The 18,666-nt window shown below is 38.9% G+C and overlaps 1 protein-coding gene across 1 annotated transcript in view; it reads right to left on the bottom strand.

The window, feature by feature from the left end:
• Positions 1 to 18,666, bottom strand: part of HDAC8 (histone deacetylase 8) — a 267,792-nt gene that overhangs the window by 153,708 nt on the left and 95,418 nt on the right. Inside the window, exon 8 of the mRNA XM_055393871.2 lies at positions 767 to 939. Coding sequence (XP_055249846.1) covers positions 767 to 939 — 173 coding nt within the window. The remainder of the gene's footprint in view (positions 1 to 766; positions 940 to 18,666) is intronic.

Below are 18,666 nucleotides of genomic sequence, written 5' to 3' on the forward strand. Positions count from 1 at the left end.
TAATACATACACTTTAAGCTCAATCTGCTTGACCATGTTATTTTAACACACTAATCTATTCATTTAACAAAATAAAGATTGTGCCAGATAGAAGATTCTAAGCAAAGCACCATCAAAGGTAGTTCAGGTTGTGAAAGGTCCCTTTCACAAGTGTGTAAATGCTTCTATTGAATAGACCCAGCTTTCTGTTGGTTAAGTACTATAAAATATAAGTATACTTTGAAGGCAAGAATGCCCAAGAGATGCTTTAGAGCTCTCAATTTTGCTTTATTGTAACAAATCCATGCTTTTTTAGTGGGGAAGAAGTTGTTCTTGAATTCAGCTTAGATATTCAATTAATTCATGTGTTTATTACTTGTATGTGAGTAGGGTTAGAATTTTAGTGGTATGTTTCCAAAAGATAATGATTAGAACTGGGAATCAAAGGTGATCCTGAGAGAAGATGGATCAAAGTCCACTGGCCTCAACATCCTCTATTTTAAATAAGATTTGATGTCACCTTTAACCAAAACAACTTTGCTTCAGGAATGGAAACTTAGACTTCAGAGTGCCAAGGAGTCAATGCATATGCCAGGCTGAGGAGAAATGTGTCAGAGTACTTCCTTATGCTGAACCGTGAAGGTGGCAGAATTCATTGCCTCAGGCTTGCGGACCAAGGGCAGCCTGGTATTATCCAATCTAAGAAAGCCAAGTTTTCCTCAGTGTCAATGGACAAAACATGGCAGAAGGTCAACAAATTCTCTTGGTGACCTTCCTTTGTACTTACCTCCTCCCAAGATGAGCGTTGCCAACTCCCACTGAAGGATGTACTTAAGACATTTGCCAATTCCCACTGGAGTCATGTTAAAGGAGCACATGGGATCCCCAGCTATTGTATCAGCTCCCAGCTGTAAGACCACTGCTTTGGGATTAAAGGCTATGTACACTTCCTTTAGTACACTGTGGAAAAGAAAAAAATAGATAAAATGTCAGAAAAAGATAGGTCTGTTTGGTCTAAGGTTGGTCATGAGGGTAGTTGGAGGTATAGTTGAATCAGCAAATAGTGAAAGGAAAAAATCCAACTTGTCAACTCATCAAACTTTCCATCTAAAAGGGGTAAATCAGACTTTATGTAAATTATACCTCAATAAACCTGGCATACTAAAAATTTCCCCCCACCTCCATCCTCACCAAGGACCAAATTTACTTTTCTATTTTAGAACTCAGATTTCCTTTAAATATCCATCTCAATTTAATTTCAACAGCCATAGGACATAGTGCACACATTTACGCTATTTTCAATCTGTGAAAATAGGACAATATACTGAATGAATGATTATTTCTGATAATTTAAGATTTTAAAATACTTGGAGTTTATCACCTACTTATCAATGAGGACTGGTGAATAGAATTAAACTCTTTTTGAAAGCATAGATGTTATCAGCTTACTTTTTATTAGTCTAAAGGACTTCTGGGTTATGAAATACACCCCCCCCCCCAATTTGTATGTAACCAGGGTATTATAGGGAAGGAAACTGGAACAACTGATCCAAAACTATAAATCTGAAAGCATTCCAGAGAACAAACTGTAGTGGGTACTAACAAACATAATTTTGGGTAGAATCATTCAATGGTATCAAATCAGCCTAACAGCTTTTTTGTTTTTTTTTGACAGAAGCCTTAGAGATGAAAAGGAAGTTATCACTGTGACAGATGACCTTAGTCAGGCTTCTAGCATTATCATTAATTGAATGTTGACAATGTCCAGAATGCATTCCTAGGAGTTATAAGGTCCCTGTTCTCAAGGGGCTTACAATCTAGCTCCTAGACAAATGCCAGTCCTTGAGGGCTTGAGTAACTCTTACAGAGACATACAAACAAGTGCAAATTAACATACTTCAGAGTTGAGAAAATGCAGAGTCAAAAGTGATAAAAATGTTGCAGTTAATGACCCCTTCATAATCAACATGTCAAATTATACCAGTGGAGTAAAAACAGAAAAATCCCAGATTCTTCTGAAATTGCAAAAAGAATGCAGGGATATGAAATGCTGTCCTCCAAAATTCATATGTAACCAGGGCATTGAAAACTATTGAAAACTGCTCAGCTGCAGAGGTATTCTTTGACTCAAAAGACCAGTTTGTTTTGATTTCTCATCTATGTAGACAAATATTCAGTGATTGTGGAGATTATAAGAATATTATAAAATTTATGACATATGATCCTTAATACAGAAATACTCGGACCTATTCTCTCTTTCATGTGCTTATCTCCTGAGTGCAGAGGGAAGATAAGCCACCTGAATAGTTAGCCAACATTTGTTGAGCAGCTACACATACAGAGCACCCTATTAGCTGCTGCCAGGAGACACAGAGGAAGGCGTGATTTCTGTTTTAAAAGGGTTTATAGCTTGATGGGGAGGATGAGGAGGCAAGCAAGACTAATTTTTTTTTTCATTTTCATGCATTCCCTCATTTTGCACACATTTACTGAGTGCCCTCTGTGTATCTAGTATGTAACTGTACCAGATGCTGCAGGAAAAGAAAAAGATGAATATGACACAGTTCTTATCTTCATGTAGCTCAGAGCAGAGGGGAGGACTTGGACTATGTTAATAAATAATTAAAACACAGTGAAAAAAGAAGTATCAGAGATGGCACAGAGGAGGAGGTAGAGTAACTCTTGAGAAGGTCTTACAAGAGGAGAAGATATACAATGAACCACCTATCAAAATGGCTAAAATAAAAAACAGTGAAAATATCTATTGCTGGTGAGGATGTGGAGAAACTTGATCACACATACCTTTTGGGTGGGAATGTAAAATAGTATAGCCAATCTGGAAAATAGTTTGGCAGTTCCTGTCAAAACTAAAAATGGACTTGTGGACTTCCCTGGTGGTGCAGTGGAGTTAAGAATCTGCCTGCCAATGCAGGGGACATGGGTTTGATCTCTGATCCAGGAATAAGAAGATTTCATATGCTGCAGAGCAGCTAAGTCTGCAAACTGCAACTATTGAGTCTGTGTGTCACAACTGCTAAAGCCCAAGTTCCCTAGAGCTGTACACTGCAACTACTGAGCCTGCATGCTGCAACTAGTCTCTACATCTAGAGCCTATGATCGGCAACAAGAGAACCCAATGAGAAGCCCACGCACCACAAAGAAGAGTAGCCTCTGCTCGCCGCAACTGAAGAAAGTCTGCATGCAGCAATGAAGTGTAACAAAAGATAAAGAAAGGAATACAAACATAAAATGGCCTTGCCATACAATCTAAAAATTGCACTCTTGGGCATTTATTCTAGAGAAATTAAGACTTATTTTCATATAAGAATTTGTACCTGAATGTTCGTAGCAGCTTTATTTTTAACTACCCAAACTGGAAACAACTCAAATGTACTTCAGCCAGTGAATGGTGAAACAAATTGTGGTACACTCATAGCACTGGAATATTGCTAATCAATAAAAAGAAATTCTTGATACGTACAAAAAACATGGATGGATCTCAAGGGAATGATGCTTGGTGAATAAGACCAATCTCAAAATCTGTACAGCACGATTCCACTTATATACCATTGGTGAAACAACAATTAGAGAGATGAGGAGATTAGTGGTTGCCAGGAGTTAGGGAAGAATGTGGCTATAAAATGGTAGCATGAGAGCCTTGTGGTGATGGTACAGTTCTATATCTTGATTGTGCTAGTGGTTGTAGTTATGCAAAGCTGCTGCTGCTGCTAAGTCGCTTCAGTCATGTCCGACTCTGTGCAACCCCATAGACAGCAGTCTACCAGGCTCCTCCATCCTTGGAATTCTCCAGGCAAGAATGCTGGAGTGGGTTGACATTTCCTTCTCCAATGCACGAAAGTGAAAAGTGAACGTGAAGTGGCTCAGTAGTGTCTGACTCTACACGTGATAAAATCCCAGAGAGCTACACACACACACACACAAATACATGTATAACTGGTTAAGACTGAATATGCTGTATAGACTGTACCAATGTCAACTTCTTGATTTTGATGTTATACTATAATTGTGCAAGATTGGAGGAGGCAGGAGGAAGAGTGCATGGGACTCGTCTATACATTTTGTTACAACTTCCTATGAATCTATGATTATCTTGAAATAAATAAAAAAAAAGACTAGGAAATATTTACAGGCACATGGGGTGAAGGTAGGGGAAGGAAGCAGGGAGGGTTGTGGGGTTCATGGGTAAGGGACTAGGTTTAGAGGAAGAACTGCACACACCAGAGCATGAAGGCTTAGAGCACGGAGTGGTGGAATTGAGGCTGGTGAGGTAAACATGATTTAGGGCACAAAGGGCCAGATAGACCAGGCAGGCTAATGTTTGGATTTTTACTTAAAGGCTATGAAATGTCTCTAAATTGTACCAATATTTTTCTTAGATCAGTCTCCCAAGGCAATAGAAATAAAAGCAAAAATAAATAAGTGGAACTGAGTCAAACTTACAAACTTTTGTATAGCAAAGGAAACCATAAGCAAAACGAAGACAACCTATAGAATGGGAGAAAATATTTGCAAATTATGGACTGACAAGGGTTTAACTTTCAAAATACACAAATAGCTCATACAATTCAATAATAACAACAAAAGCATCAACCCAATCAAAAAATAGGCAGAAGACCCAAATACACATTTTTCCAAAGACATACAGATGGCCAATAGGCATGTAAAAAGATGCTCAGCATCACTAATTATAAGATAAATGCAAATCAAAATTACCTCATGCTGGTCAGAACGGCCATCATTAAAAAGTCTACAAATTTAAAAAAAGTCTACAAATAATGAATGCTGGAAAGGGTGTGGAGAAAAGGGAACTCTCCTACATTGTTGGTGGGAATGTAAACTGGTACAGCCACTATGGAAAACAAAATGAATATTCCTTAAAAAAATGAAAAATAGAGCTACCTTACAACCTAGCAATCCCACTTCTGGGCATATATCCAGAGAAAACTCTATTTAAAAAAATAAATCCACCCCAATGTTAACAGCAGCACTATGTGCAGTAGCCAAGACACAGAAGCAACCTAAATGTCCATTGACAGATGAATGGATAAAGAAAATATGGTACACTGTGTTTGTATATACACACACACACACAGTGGAATACTACTTGCCCATAAAAAGAATGAAATCATGCCATTTGCAGCAACATGGATGGACCTAGAGATTATCATACTAAGTGAAGTAAGTCAGACAAAGACAAATACCATATAATATCAGTTATATGTGGAATCTAAAATATAACACAAATGAATTTAGTTACAAAACAGTCACAGACATAGAAAATAAACTTATGGTTACCAAAGGGGAAAATGGGTGAGGGAAGGATAAATTAGGAGTTTGGGATTAGCAGATGCACACTAACAAGTATATAACTGAATCACTTTGCTATACATCAGAAAGTAACACAACATTGTAAATCACTATACTTCAATAAAAAAATTCATTAAAAGGTATGAAATGTCTCAAACATTGTGTGTGTGCATGCACACATGTGCCATATGCACAAGGCATGATTAAATTTACATTTATAAAAGATCCTCTGATTATAGCGCAGGATAAAGTGAAGGTTATCGGGAGGTTTTTGCCACCATCCAAGTCAGTGACAGGAAGGCTCAGAGGGAAGAGTTGGATTTGGGAGATACTCCTATGGTAGAATCAATTGGGCAATACACAATGACACACAAGAAAAGCATATGAGTGTTGGTACCAGTCCTGAGTGTTTGGTACTAGGGAAGAGGAAAGGATAAAGGAAGGCAGGTGTTACTGGGAGAGTTGTTTTAATAGCATCCAGGAAGGGAAAATGAGAATTCTTTTTTAAATGAGTCCTCAGGGCTTTAGATGGGTAGAGAAAAGAGTAATTAGAAGCTTTGAAAAAGGTGGGGTATTTTGTACACAGTGTAAACGTCGAAGCAACTAGAAATGAGGACTACATGGTGGACACTCAGATTGAAAACTGAAAGTTTTCCTTTGGTTTGATGCTCAAATGGGAAACACTGAAGAAGTCTGAGACCAGTACTGATGCTATTCAAAACTAATGCTTATTAGGAACTTTGATTTTTGCTGTTGCATGCAAGGCCAAAGAGAGGAAGATTGGAGGTAAAGATGTTGGCAAAAAGGGTCTTAAAGCATTCTGGGCACAAGAACAATAGGAAGCATAGTGAAGTAAATTTGGAAAAAATTGAAAGGGTTAGGTGACAGATTGGTTGTGGTGGGGGTCAAAGGAGAAAACACATTGCCCATTCTTCCAGAATTCATAGGGAACACAAGGACAGAAATTGGTATATTCTTTATTTTTAACTTCCAAATTGAGTTTTCCTCCCTCTCATCAGTCTCTCTTTTAAGGTCAATGTCATTTGCTTATACTAAGTAAATACTATCAAAGTTCTTATCTACAGACCTATAATGTATTCTTTTCAACTTCCTCGAGGATTTTGGTATCTGGTTCACAATTTTTCTGTCTTTTCATTTCCTTGCTATCATTCTCTGCAGTTCAGTATTCATTCACTCACTCAAATCTTGATTCAAGTACCTACTCTTCCCTATTTTGGACACTAGAGATATAGAAACAAACAAGACTCTAAGAGTTCCTGGTCCAGTAAGGGAGGAAGACAGGAAAACAAATAACTATGATAAGTGCTACCTTAGTCATTCATTCATTCATTCAAGAAATGTTAATGGAATGCCTATTTGCCATGCACTAGGTTGGGCAAAGAGTTTACTGCACTGAACAAGAGAGAGATGCTGCTTTCCCCTGTGACCCTCCTAGTTCTCTGACATTACAGTTTCTTCACCTTTTGAATAATAGTGATGTCCTCCTGCACTCTGCTTGACTTATCCCTGCGCATAGTCATGCTTTGGAGCCTGATAAAGAAGCACTTGGAATTGCTTCACGTCTAAGACTCTGAAATAACTTTTCTGCATACAATTTGCTATCCTTCCATGTTTCCTCCATTGAACCTACTCTTTATTCTCATTATAACTTCTGTGTCCTAGTCTTTCTTCTATTTTCAACATCCATCAGCCCTCCTTTTGTCCTCACACGTGCTTCACTACTTGTTTTGGAGAATATTATCTGTCATTTTAAACATACTTAATTCCCTGTTTGTCATTTTAGCCTTATTAATCTTTAGCCTTTGGATAAATCACACTGTCAGAATTTTCAGCTGTTCTCCTGGAGAAAGCTGAGAAATCAAACCAATTTCATCTTCTACAGCTTATGTTACAAAGCCAACTTAACAAACTCCATAAACATTTACTGAGTGATTAACAGGTGTCACTCCCTCTGTGCAGCTTGGCAACCATTTGCTCCATCTCTAATTGGTAAACAACTACATTTCTTGCAGCATCTAGTCTAATTTTTAAAAAATACAATTATACTGAAAGTAAATTCTTCATGCTCAAAAAATCAAACATAAAAGTTTATCAAATAAAAGGGAAAAAAAATCTCCTTTTCCCCATCTTTACTCCCTCTCCAAAGGTAATTCCTGATTCATTACACATAGTTTTAATCAGCTCAGTCAAGGATCAGAAAAAATTTGATATATATCTTTCCAGATCAAACTTTTTATGCCTCATGCTTGAGTGAGCTAGTCAAAGCTATGTGTAATAAATGCCTTCTTCTACCTCTTTTCTTTACCTGCAAATGTTTTCCCTCATATTCCTTCTGTTTCTTGAGGCTAATTTCACCAGCTGGGCACTAGATCCTATTTCCAGTTGCTCTAAGAGCCATGTATCACCAATGAGATCTTTCACATCTTTAGTCTCTGCCTTCCTACTGATTCAGTTCCTTTAGGCTACAAGTTGTCCATCTCTTCATCCTGTTTTCTTTATTGTCAAATTTGTCTTATTGGCTACCTGTACATACTTCTTGCAATCCCGTTTTTTTATCTCACTGCTCTCCTGAAATTGCTCTCCTGAAGGGAGAGACTAGACCTCTGTGTCATGATATCCAAAAGTCTTTTCTCTGTAATCTTTATCAACTTTTCAGGACCAACTGACAGTGTATACTGCTCAAAGATCTGCAGCTGGTCATCAATGGCTGTAACTCCACTAAAAGACTTAAAAATTTTTTTTTAAATCTTTATCAATATTCACATACAATTCCCTCATTTAAAGTACACAACTCAACAGCTTTTAGTATACTCAGAGTTGTGCAACCATCACCACAATGAATTTTAGAACTGTTTTTATTGATTGCAGCGCAAGGCTTGTGGGATCTTAATTCCCCAACTAGGGATTGAACTTGGGCCCTTGGCAGTGAGCATGTAGCGCCCTAACCAATGGGCCACCAGGGAATTCCCTGGAACATTTTTATCACCCCCAAAGAAACCACATACCCAACAGCAGTTACTACCCACTCCCACCACTCTTCAACCCCCTGCCCTTGGCAACCACAAACCTACTTTCTGTCTCTAAGGATTTGTCTAATTTTGACCTTTCATGTGAATGGTATTATATAATATATAATATAATATGTGGTCTTTCGTGACTGGCTTCTTTCATTTCATTTAGCATACTATTTTCAAGGTTCATCCATGTATTAGTACCTCATTCCTTTTTATGGTCAAATCATACTCCATTTGGAGAAGGCAATGGCAAGCCACTCCAGTACTCTTGTCTAGAAAATCCCAAGGATGGAGGAGCCTGGTGGGCTGCAGTCTGTGGGGTCTCTAAGGGTCGGACACAACTGAGCGACTTCACTTTCACTTTTCACTTTCACACATTGGAGAAGGAAATGGCAACCCACTCCAGTGTTCTTGCCTGGAGAATCCCAGGGACGGGGGAGCCTGGTGGGCTTCTGTCTATGGGGTCACAAGGAGTCGGACACGACTGAAGTGACTTAGCAGCAGCAGCAGCATACTCCACTATTTGTATATACCACATTTTCTTTATTCACTGTTTATCTGTTGATGGACATTTGGGTTACTTCTATACTTTTTGGCTAATATGAGAAATGTTGCTGTGGACATGTTTTCATTTCTCTGAAATACCTAGGAGTAGAATTGCTAGGTCATATGGTAACTCTATATTTAAGCTTTTGAGGGAGCTGCCAGACTGTTTCCCACAGGGACTGCACCATTTACATTCCCCCCAGCAATGTATAACAGATGAGGGTTCCAATTCTTCTTCCACATCTTTAGCAACACTTGTTATTTTCTGTCCTTGTTTTGTTTTTTAAACAACTGATTGTTTATCCATCAATCTTAGTGGGTATAAAGTGGTATCACATTGTGGTTTTGATTTGCATTTCATTGATGACCAATGATGTTGAGTATCTTTTCACATGCTTTTTGGTCATTCGTACATCTTCTTTAAAGCAATATCTATGTAATTCCTTTGCCCATTTTAAAATTGAGTCATTTTTCTTTTTAATACTGTTTTGTAAGTGTTGATATATTATAAATACAAGTCCCTTATCAGATACATGACTTGCAAAAATTTTCTCCCATTCTATGGGTTATCTATTACTTTCTTGATAGTGTCCTTTGAAGCACAAGCTTTAAATTTTGATGAAATCCAATTTATGTATATTCATTTTGTTGCTTGTGCTTTTGGTGTCATGTCTAAGAGAGCATTATCTAATTCAAGGTCATTAACATCTATATCCATGTTTTCTTCTAAGTGTTTTATAGTTTAAGCTCTTACATTTAGACTCCTCAGGCTATGTGGACTTAATTTTTGTATATGGTGTGAGGTATGGATCCAAATTCACTGCTTTTGCATGTGATTCAGTTGTCCCAGCACCATTTGCTGAAAAGACTATCCTTTCCCCACTGTCTTGGCACTCTTTGAGTAAAATCAATTTACTGTACATATTTCTGAATTCTGAACTCTATTCCACTTCTCTGTATGTCTAGCCTCATTGCCAGCACCACACTGATTTGATTATAGTAGCTTTGCAGTAAGTTTTAAAGTTGGGAAGGGCTTCAACATTGTTCTTCTGTTTCAAGATATTTTTGGTTACTCCATGCTGAATTTCATATAAATTTTAGGATCAGGTTGTCAATTTTTATAAAGTCATCTGTGATTTACAGCTTCATTTTCACCATTCTGAATGTATCATCCTATTTCTCCTATTCCTTGTCTCTGCTAACAACACTTCATCCTTTCAGTAATCCATGTTCAAAACTCCTAGGCTCTTTGTGATTCCTCCCTTTCCCTGCTTCTCTTCAGTTACCAAACTTGCATCAATATCTCTCCTATTGCCTCCTTTCCACACCCATGGCAGTACTCTAACACTTATGACCTCCTTGTGGATTACACCAATAGCTTCCTAATTAATTTCTCTGCCTCAAGTCTCTTCCCTCTCTAATCATTCACCCACATACACACACACACACACAAACACACAGACATCAGATGAATTTTCCTTAGGGAAGGTTTTGATCAAGTTACTTCCTTACTCATAAACATTCAATATTTATCCATTGTTTTTGTGTGCATGCACACTAAGTTGCTTCAGTCATGTACAACTCTTTGCCACCCTGTGGACTGCAGCCCGTCAGGCTCCTCTGTCCATTGGATTCTCCAGGCAAGAATACTGGAGTGGGTTGCCATGCTCTTCTCCAGGGGATCTTCCTGACCCAGGGATTGAACTCACATCTCTTATGTCTCCTGCATTAGCAGGCAGGTTCTTTTCACTAGCACCACCTGGGAAGCCCTTCCATTGTCTTTAGATGATGCCTAAAATTCTTAGCCTATGATTCAAAGTCCTTCATGATATGATTCCAGCCTACCTGTTGAATCTTATTTTCCAATAACTCCTTAACTTATATTATTCTGTAGGCAAACTGAACAGTCCATGGTTCAACCCCCTCACCTTGCACTTTCTTTTTGTCATTCACTTCCTTGTGCCCGAAAGTCATCTTTCTATATGTCTATAGTGTATCTATTCTTTAAAGGCTCAAATTCCATCTCCTTCATGAATAAAAAATGATAATAATAGCAGCTAACACTTACCAAGTACTTTATTAAAAGCTGAGCACTATTCTATGTATTTTATATGTATTAGCTCATTTGACTCTCAAAACAATTTATAAAAGCCATTATCATTAATCCTATTCTATAGATGGGGAAACAGCAGCATAGAAAGGTTAAGAAATCTATAGAAGATCCATAGCTATTAAATATCAGAGCTGGTTTTTGAACCCAGGCCTCCTGGCACAAGTCCATGTTCTAAATCACTACCATATACTAGCTTCCACATTTTACTGTGCTTCACATGCTTGTGCCAGCCACTTCACATGCTATCTTGTATAATAGCTGTAGCAGGCATTGCATTATTATTTTTTTAGTGTTGGCCTTCCTGAGCAAGCTCTAATTATACTATCCCCTCATTTTAAAACCTTTGGCAATTCCCCAAATGCTTACAGAACATGGTACAAACTTTCATTGCTAAGAATTCCAGCTCCTGCACAAAGTGGTTCCCACCCACTTTTCCAATCTTCTTTGCAAATTGTCACTCTCATGCACTTCACAGTCCAGAAAACTAGACTACAGCTGTTCTGTGTACAGAGCTCAGCCTTTTCTGACTTTGATCTTGTTGTACCCTCTGCATAGAGCTCTTCCCTGCAATCTTGTACATTTAAACTTGACTCAGACTTTATAAACACATACACATTTACACACTTTGTAAAGATATAGTAATTAGCTACCCTTTAGAAACCAGATCAAATGTTATCTCTTCAATTAAGCCCTTTTCTTAAGTATTTTCTCCCTTTGAGTACCCATTGCAGTTTGTCTCTTATGGTTCTTATAACTTTCCACATTTCATTTTATTAGAATGTGTATGAATGTGAATACATATGTGCATCTCTCTGTGTATCTATAATTTTCAAATTTCCACCAGCTTCCTTGAGGGTAGACTCAGTACTTTATATATAGAGGAGACAGTCAATAAATAGTTATTAAATGAATAAATGAGTGAAATATCATCCCAGATTGCTTTTGGGAAAGTTTCCCTAACCATTGTAACAATACTATTTACCACACTGCAAATCATTAATTTTAGGTTTTGGGAAAGTATAAAATCACTTACCCAGAAAGGAGGGAGAAGACAGGCATCTCATTATACTACATTAGTTACTTCCCCATAAACACATAAGCTATTCATTTAAAATGCAATTTTCTTGATGAGAAACCTGATTCCTCAGTACTGAGCAGTCTGCTTTACAGACAAAGCTATGTAAATGAGGAGGAGAGTCTGTGGCAGCTGTTTCTACACGCATTGGAAGGTGGTTGGTGCTGGAGGTTGATAAAAGCCAGGGGTGATGGCATTAATGATGCTTTTAGACAAGAGGAAAAGCCCAAGAACCAAATTGTAGCATTATCCCCTTTTCTTTTATTCTGTCAGGGTAGATCATAGATAGCTTCTATGGAGTGCCTTTGGGATCATTCACTGGTGCCACTTTACCTCTAATACCAGGGGTGGAACCTGGTTTTGCTTTGTTTGTTTTTAAATACTTAAAGTTCTAAAATATTCCTCTCAGAACAATGGGATGCCAGAGAGATGGTGTGACAGCTACTCTTAATCAATGCTGGTGACAGATTTAGTAACCCAAACTTGGCCCTCTATAGACAGACCTCTAATAGGTACACCTTCCCAGTAGATTTGTCTCCTGACTTTCTCACTTGCAAACCAGCCTAGACCAGCCTTATCATCTTTATGTATTCCAATAAGCATCTTAAGCACCCTCTAGAGACTTCCTCAACAGAAATTAAAGAAATGAGGAATTCAAAGTTGAAAAACCAAGGACAGGAAGTAGAAGGAAAGAAGAGAAAAATATTTGCTATTAACATGATGAGCTTCCAAAGTCAAGCTGAGAAAAGTTATTGCCAACAGCAAAACATGGTGTTAAAGACTCTTGAGAGTCCCTTGGACTGAAAGGAGATCAAACCAGTCAATCCTAAAGGAAATCAACCCTGAATATTCATTGGAAGGACTGATGCTGAAGATGTAGCTCCAATACTTTGGCCACCTGATGCAAAGAACTGACTCATTTGAAAAGACCTTGATGCTGGGAAAGATTGAAGGCGGGAGGAGAAGGGATGACAGAGGATGAGATGGTTGGATGGCATCACTGACTTGATGGACGTGAGTTTGAGTAAGCTCCAGGAGTTGGTGATGGACAGGGAGGCCTGGCGTGCTGCTGTCCATGGGGTCGCAAAGAGTCGGACACGACTGAGCGACTGAACTGAAGACTTCTCTGGTGGCTCAGACAGTAAAGTGTCTGTCTCAATGCGGGAGACCTGGGTTCAACCCCTGGGTTGGGAAGATCCCCTGGAGAAGGAAATGGCAACCCACTCCAGTACTCTTGCCTAGAAAATCCCATGGACGGAGGAGCCTGGTGCAGGGTCTATGGGGTCGCAAAGAGTCGGACATGACTGAGCGATTTCACTTCACCCAAAGAATCACTACTCAGTCCCAAATGGAAGCTAGTCAACTTTTCACAGGTATTGTTTCCTCTAAATTCCCTCAATCCTCTCTCAACTCAGGCACTGCAGATACATTCTGCAAAAACTCAACCTGTGGGGGTTGGGGCGTGGGTGAAGCAGCATATGGTAAATGCCTCGGTGATTCTTGAATATCTTTTACAAATTGTTCAAGGATGCAGGGAACAGGAGTGGGGGGGCTCCCTGTGGTGAGGATAAGTCACTTTGTTTGGAAGACATTTAATGTCCTATAAGTCTCTCTGCTTTTAGCATCAGACAAACTGTTACTGATTCTATTAACATCTTCAGCATACAACAAATGGAACACCCAAAGCTACAAAATAAAAACAAACAAGCCAACCTCAAACCTCTAAACCCTTGACCTTCCCAAACACACAACCCTCACATTGTTTTTGCTTTTTTAATTTTCAAGATGCAGTTTTTTTCTCTAACATTTTATGGGGGCATCTTTTCTCTCATTGCTGAGTCCATTATAGAGAAACACAGATTCTAACTGGCATCTCTTTCTAATATGCCTTGTTGTAAGTAATTCCACTTATCAATTATATGTCACCTTGGAAACAAAAAGGGTTGTGCACTATTTTCAGTTTATTATTACTTATCTCTTTACCTCTTTGAAGTAAACCATTCTCATTCACATGGGGGGGGGGATGAGTCATCCAGAATTAAAGAGCCTTACCAGCCTAGAGTGAATCCTCAGAGCTAGAATTAGAATACTAATTCTAATTCAAATCTAGTGCTCACTAAACCCCAGTGCTCTTTGGTTTTCCTCATTCTGAAAGGCCTGAGGCCCTAGGAAGCAGAGTATATATTATCTGTGCAGGGGGTGGGGTTGGTGGATAGGCAGGCTGGTTTGGAGAGCTAAGACAAAACAAACAAACCAAACCCAAACCAAACCCAAAATCCCCAAATTGAAGAAGCCTTAAAGAATATGAATCCTAAGTCTAGCTGTACTAATGACTCTTTATTTGACCTGGGGTAGGTCATTTTATTGCTCTGTAACCACCAGGACCACTCACACAGCACAGATTACATTCTGCTCTGCATCACATTATTTGGCCATATGTCTCATCCATCTCCTTTGCAGCCTCCACAGAATGGAGGTCAGGGAGAACGCTGCACTTGGGGTCAGACCAAGTTGGAGCTAGTGCTTGCAGGAGCAACTTGGAGAAATCATTCTCTGAACCATCTCTGTAAAGCATGAATATTCTCTCCTTCAAAGGGTTATTATGAGGATTAAATGATATAATATTTGCAAAAGTCTTCTCCTAGCACCAGGCACATGGTAAGCACTCCATAACACTGAATGAATAAATGAATGGCCTTAAGTCAGGCCCTTCAAGTGCTATGTTAATTCCTTCAGCCCACTAGGATACTGTTGAGTTCAGCACAGCACACCATAGCAGTGACTTCCTGAGTAGTACTCTAAAGTTCCCCAAAGGCAGAGAGAAATTTCATAGTGTCACTGCCTGGTTATACCTGTTCTGGGAATACAGTAATTCCTTTTCCAGTGCTGCCAATCTATTACCTTTCACCAAACACAAAATTCACTTTAAGAAGGGGCAGAAACACAAGTGCCTTTCTGTTAGATAGAGGTTGGGAGAATATATTATTAAAATTGAAACCGACTTCTCTGATTTCTTAGCAAAAAAATCAGATTGGAAGCCAAACAGCTATTTGGCCTTTGCAGACCCTGGATAGTGATGCCCTTGGGGGAAAGGGGAGAGTTGGAGTTATTCCAAACTGTAGTTACATTTGTGTATATTTACTGCCTGTACTTATGCTCTCTGCATTTAGTTTTTACTCTCTAAGCCTTGAAGAAGTCACAATTTACCAAGAGCACAATTTAATACATATGGGTAGAAATATAGGCACATATCTCTGTTTCTCATTTCCTAATCATATTTTTTACACTCCCTATATACCTGATACTTCTTTTTCAATCTACTTGCTCTGATTCTTGAACTTAGGTAGACAATAATGATTTGTTAACAATAAACATGCCCCTAGCCCTTCCCTCACCCTTCTTTACCCAGGAGGGCCTCCCTAAGATTCAAAGACGAAATCCTGCCATATAGTTAGCACCTGGTGCAGCTCATCAAAATATAATATCCTTTCCCGGATGATTGGAAATCTCGGCAATGCCGTCACACAATGAGGTGTGCAAGAAAAGAGTTTGTGGATTGATTTTCATCATTAATTTGACGTTGCACAGTTTTTGTGGGACTTTAAAAGAAATGCATTTTTATTGCTTTTAAGTACTTCACATAGAGTAACTCCAACTCATCATATTTTAGCAGTTATTTTTCGGGGGAAGGATGTATTTTAAACATGCCTATGTTAGAGTGTCTGGTGGATCATTTAGGATCAGTGTCCTGTTGCTTGATGAAATCCAGATCACTCCAATGAAATCCAGATGGGGAAACTGGGTCTCTGGCAATGGCTGCCAGATCTTCTCCATACGAAATCTCTCTAGTCTGTATGCAAATTCAAAACTCCATATCCTGGAAATCCCAAACCAATTAAGTGGCGCTCCACTTCTTAGTTACTGGACTAAACACAGGGAAGCGATTCTTTCTTCCCTGAGGAAATAAGTATGTCTTACATACATCTATCTTGGCACAAAAAGGGCTGGCTAAGCAAATTAATAGTGTAAACAGGACTGCGCTGGGGAATGTTTGTCCTACTTAAGAGAATAAACTTTTTATGTACTTTGTGCACATCCACTTACATACAAATAATTGATATGCTAATTACAAATGATTCTTAAAGCTCTTTCCCTGAGGTACTGTATGATGTTGTTAGTGTAGTTTGAATTACTAGCATGTCCAGTGCTTGAAAGTAATAAAAATGTATTTTAAAATATTCCGTTATTCAGACTGGCTTTCCTCTAATTAGGCTGAGTTAGTGAGGCTTGCCTATAATTAAACAGGATAGATATTTTTCCACTTTCATTTCTAATGTATTTAAGGTGGCTCTCCCCAATTTCCCATCCCGCCCCAACCCTGGCATCCATTTCCTTGTTCTACAGGATTCTCCTGCCCAGAGCAGGCATACACAAACCTCTGAGCATCCAGCTCACTCTTCAGCAGCACTTGCATGATCTCTAGGCAAACACACTGCCTTTAGTGCCTGGCACACATCCATACCCTTTCACTTGTTAACTTAGATGGATATTTGATATGGCTTTTTTGAGGTGTCTTTTCTTTGGTTTTGCTTTAAGTAGCAATGGGTATGGCTCTTTCCTGACAGTGCAGTGGGTAACAGCACACAGAGAGCAAGGCCCAGACAAACTTTGCATCGGGTTTTTTTGTCAGGTAGAAGACACCAGATTTAACTAAATCTCTGTACAGACCACGTCAACAGGATTCAACAAGGCAGCTCATCAGTGCCTGCAGTTGCCGGGTGAATGACTGTCAGGCACAGTCATTCAGAGCAGAGCCGAAAGGGTAGCTTTTTTAGGCTAGAGGGAGGGGACAGAGCAGTGATGAAAGAGCACGGGAGGTGGGAGAATTAGGGTGGGCAAGGGGGTACATGGTAGTGAGCAGCTGAGAGGAATAATATGAATTTTGAAGTTAGAATGTTCCATCAAGCACAGACATAGTAAAATTTAGGATTCTTTTCAGAGCAGCCCTGCATTAGAAGGTATAATTCTCAAGTTTTCCATTTATGAGCTGGGTCTTCCTGTCTCTGGATAGTTTCAGAGCATGTTCTAACATCAGAAGCTATTAAACTGCTGTGGAAGAATCAGGTCACTTTTTCCAGGGGGTAGGGATCATTCAGCACTAAAAACAGTGCAGAGAAGGTACACATCATAGTGACAGGACAAACCCACTGAGTCCTAGGAGATAGTCCTCCTGAACTTACATGAAAAAATAAATCGCCTAGGAAGACTGCTGGGCGTAGGGGCTGTCATGGTGTCAGGGCTACTTGGTACAGGAGTTTAGGAACTGGTCATGAAAGCCACTGGTCTAGAGGGGAAGAAGGATATAAGAACTGTCCCTTTAACCACTGGATTTAAAGCTCAAAGGATCAATCAGGTAAGGGAAAAAACCAGTTCTCCACTGTAACCCTAATCAAGTACTGGTGACAGGCAGGGCAACACAGATAATTAAGCACAGTAGCCCCTCCTCCAAATTATCCTATATTCTTAGGCACTTAATGTCTTTTGAATTTAATATTTTAAAAGACACATCAAACTAGGAACATTAAATGAATGGCCCACTTTGGTCTCATTTCCACCTATGCTTAATGTTAACCGTGAATTTAATTAGTATCTGAGTCATCCATTTTCCAGAAACAACAGGCAATTTGCATCTGCCATACCACAAAGAGGCAGAACAGAAGTTTATAAAACAGAATGAAAACATTGACTACAAATATCTTACTTATGGAGGGCTGAGTTCAAACTGTAAGGCTTACACAAAGAAGTAGCAGCTTCCATGACCTTTATCACTGGGCCAAAGTGATCTAGTGATGATCAAGGTGGTATAGCTGTGACCCAACTGAAGAGAGAGAGTAATTTTTAAAAGATTTTTTATCAACTCTCAGATTGTGATGAAAATGGGATGAAGATGGAAGTAAGGCTATATAAATTATTTGTTCTCAAATGCTAATTTCTGGAGAATTCTTCCCTTCTCATCAGATGAAAGAGGATTTTGAAAAAAAATTGTATTGCTTAAAACATTTATGTATGAATATGTATTCATATTGCTTTTGCCACATCACCAGGCTCAAAGGAGCAGGCTATAATTGTGTTCTCTTTCACTGAGGATCTGTCTACCTTCAATTCAATTTGGAAATTGAATGATAAGGAATCCGGAGTCCCAGATAGAAGATAAATTCAAGATGACTTATCATTATAATGAAAGAAGAACCTATCATCATTAAAACATCTCTTCTTTAAATATTAACATTAAAAGTCAATAGGGAAAGGAAACATTTCACTTAAATATCCTTTAGTGATGTCCCTTGGCTCTCATTTTACTTTATAGGATTGGATGAAGAGATTATAGCATGGGTGGAGAATCTCTACCCTATATGTTGATATGCCTTCTGCCAGGATCAAGAGATGATATAAATTATGCCTGTTGTCTAGAAACTAAGTCATGTCCAACTCTTTGCAATCCATGGACCGTAGCCCACTCTGTCCATGGGATTTCCCAGGCATGAATACTGGAGTGGGTTGCCATTTTCTTCTCCAGAGGATCTTCCTGA

This window comes from Moschus berezovskii, chromosome X (genome assembly GCF_049115385.1).
Source record: "Moschus berezovskii isolate FMDL1 chromosome X, NW_MosBer_1.0, whole genome shotgun sequence".
NCBI lineage: Eukaryota > Metazoa > Chordata > Mammalia > Artiodactyla > Moschidae > Moschus > Moschus berezovskii.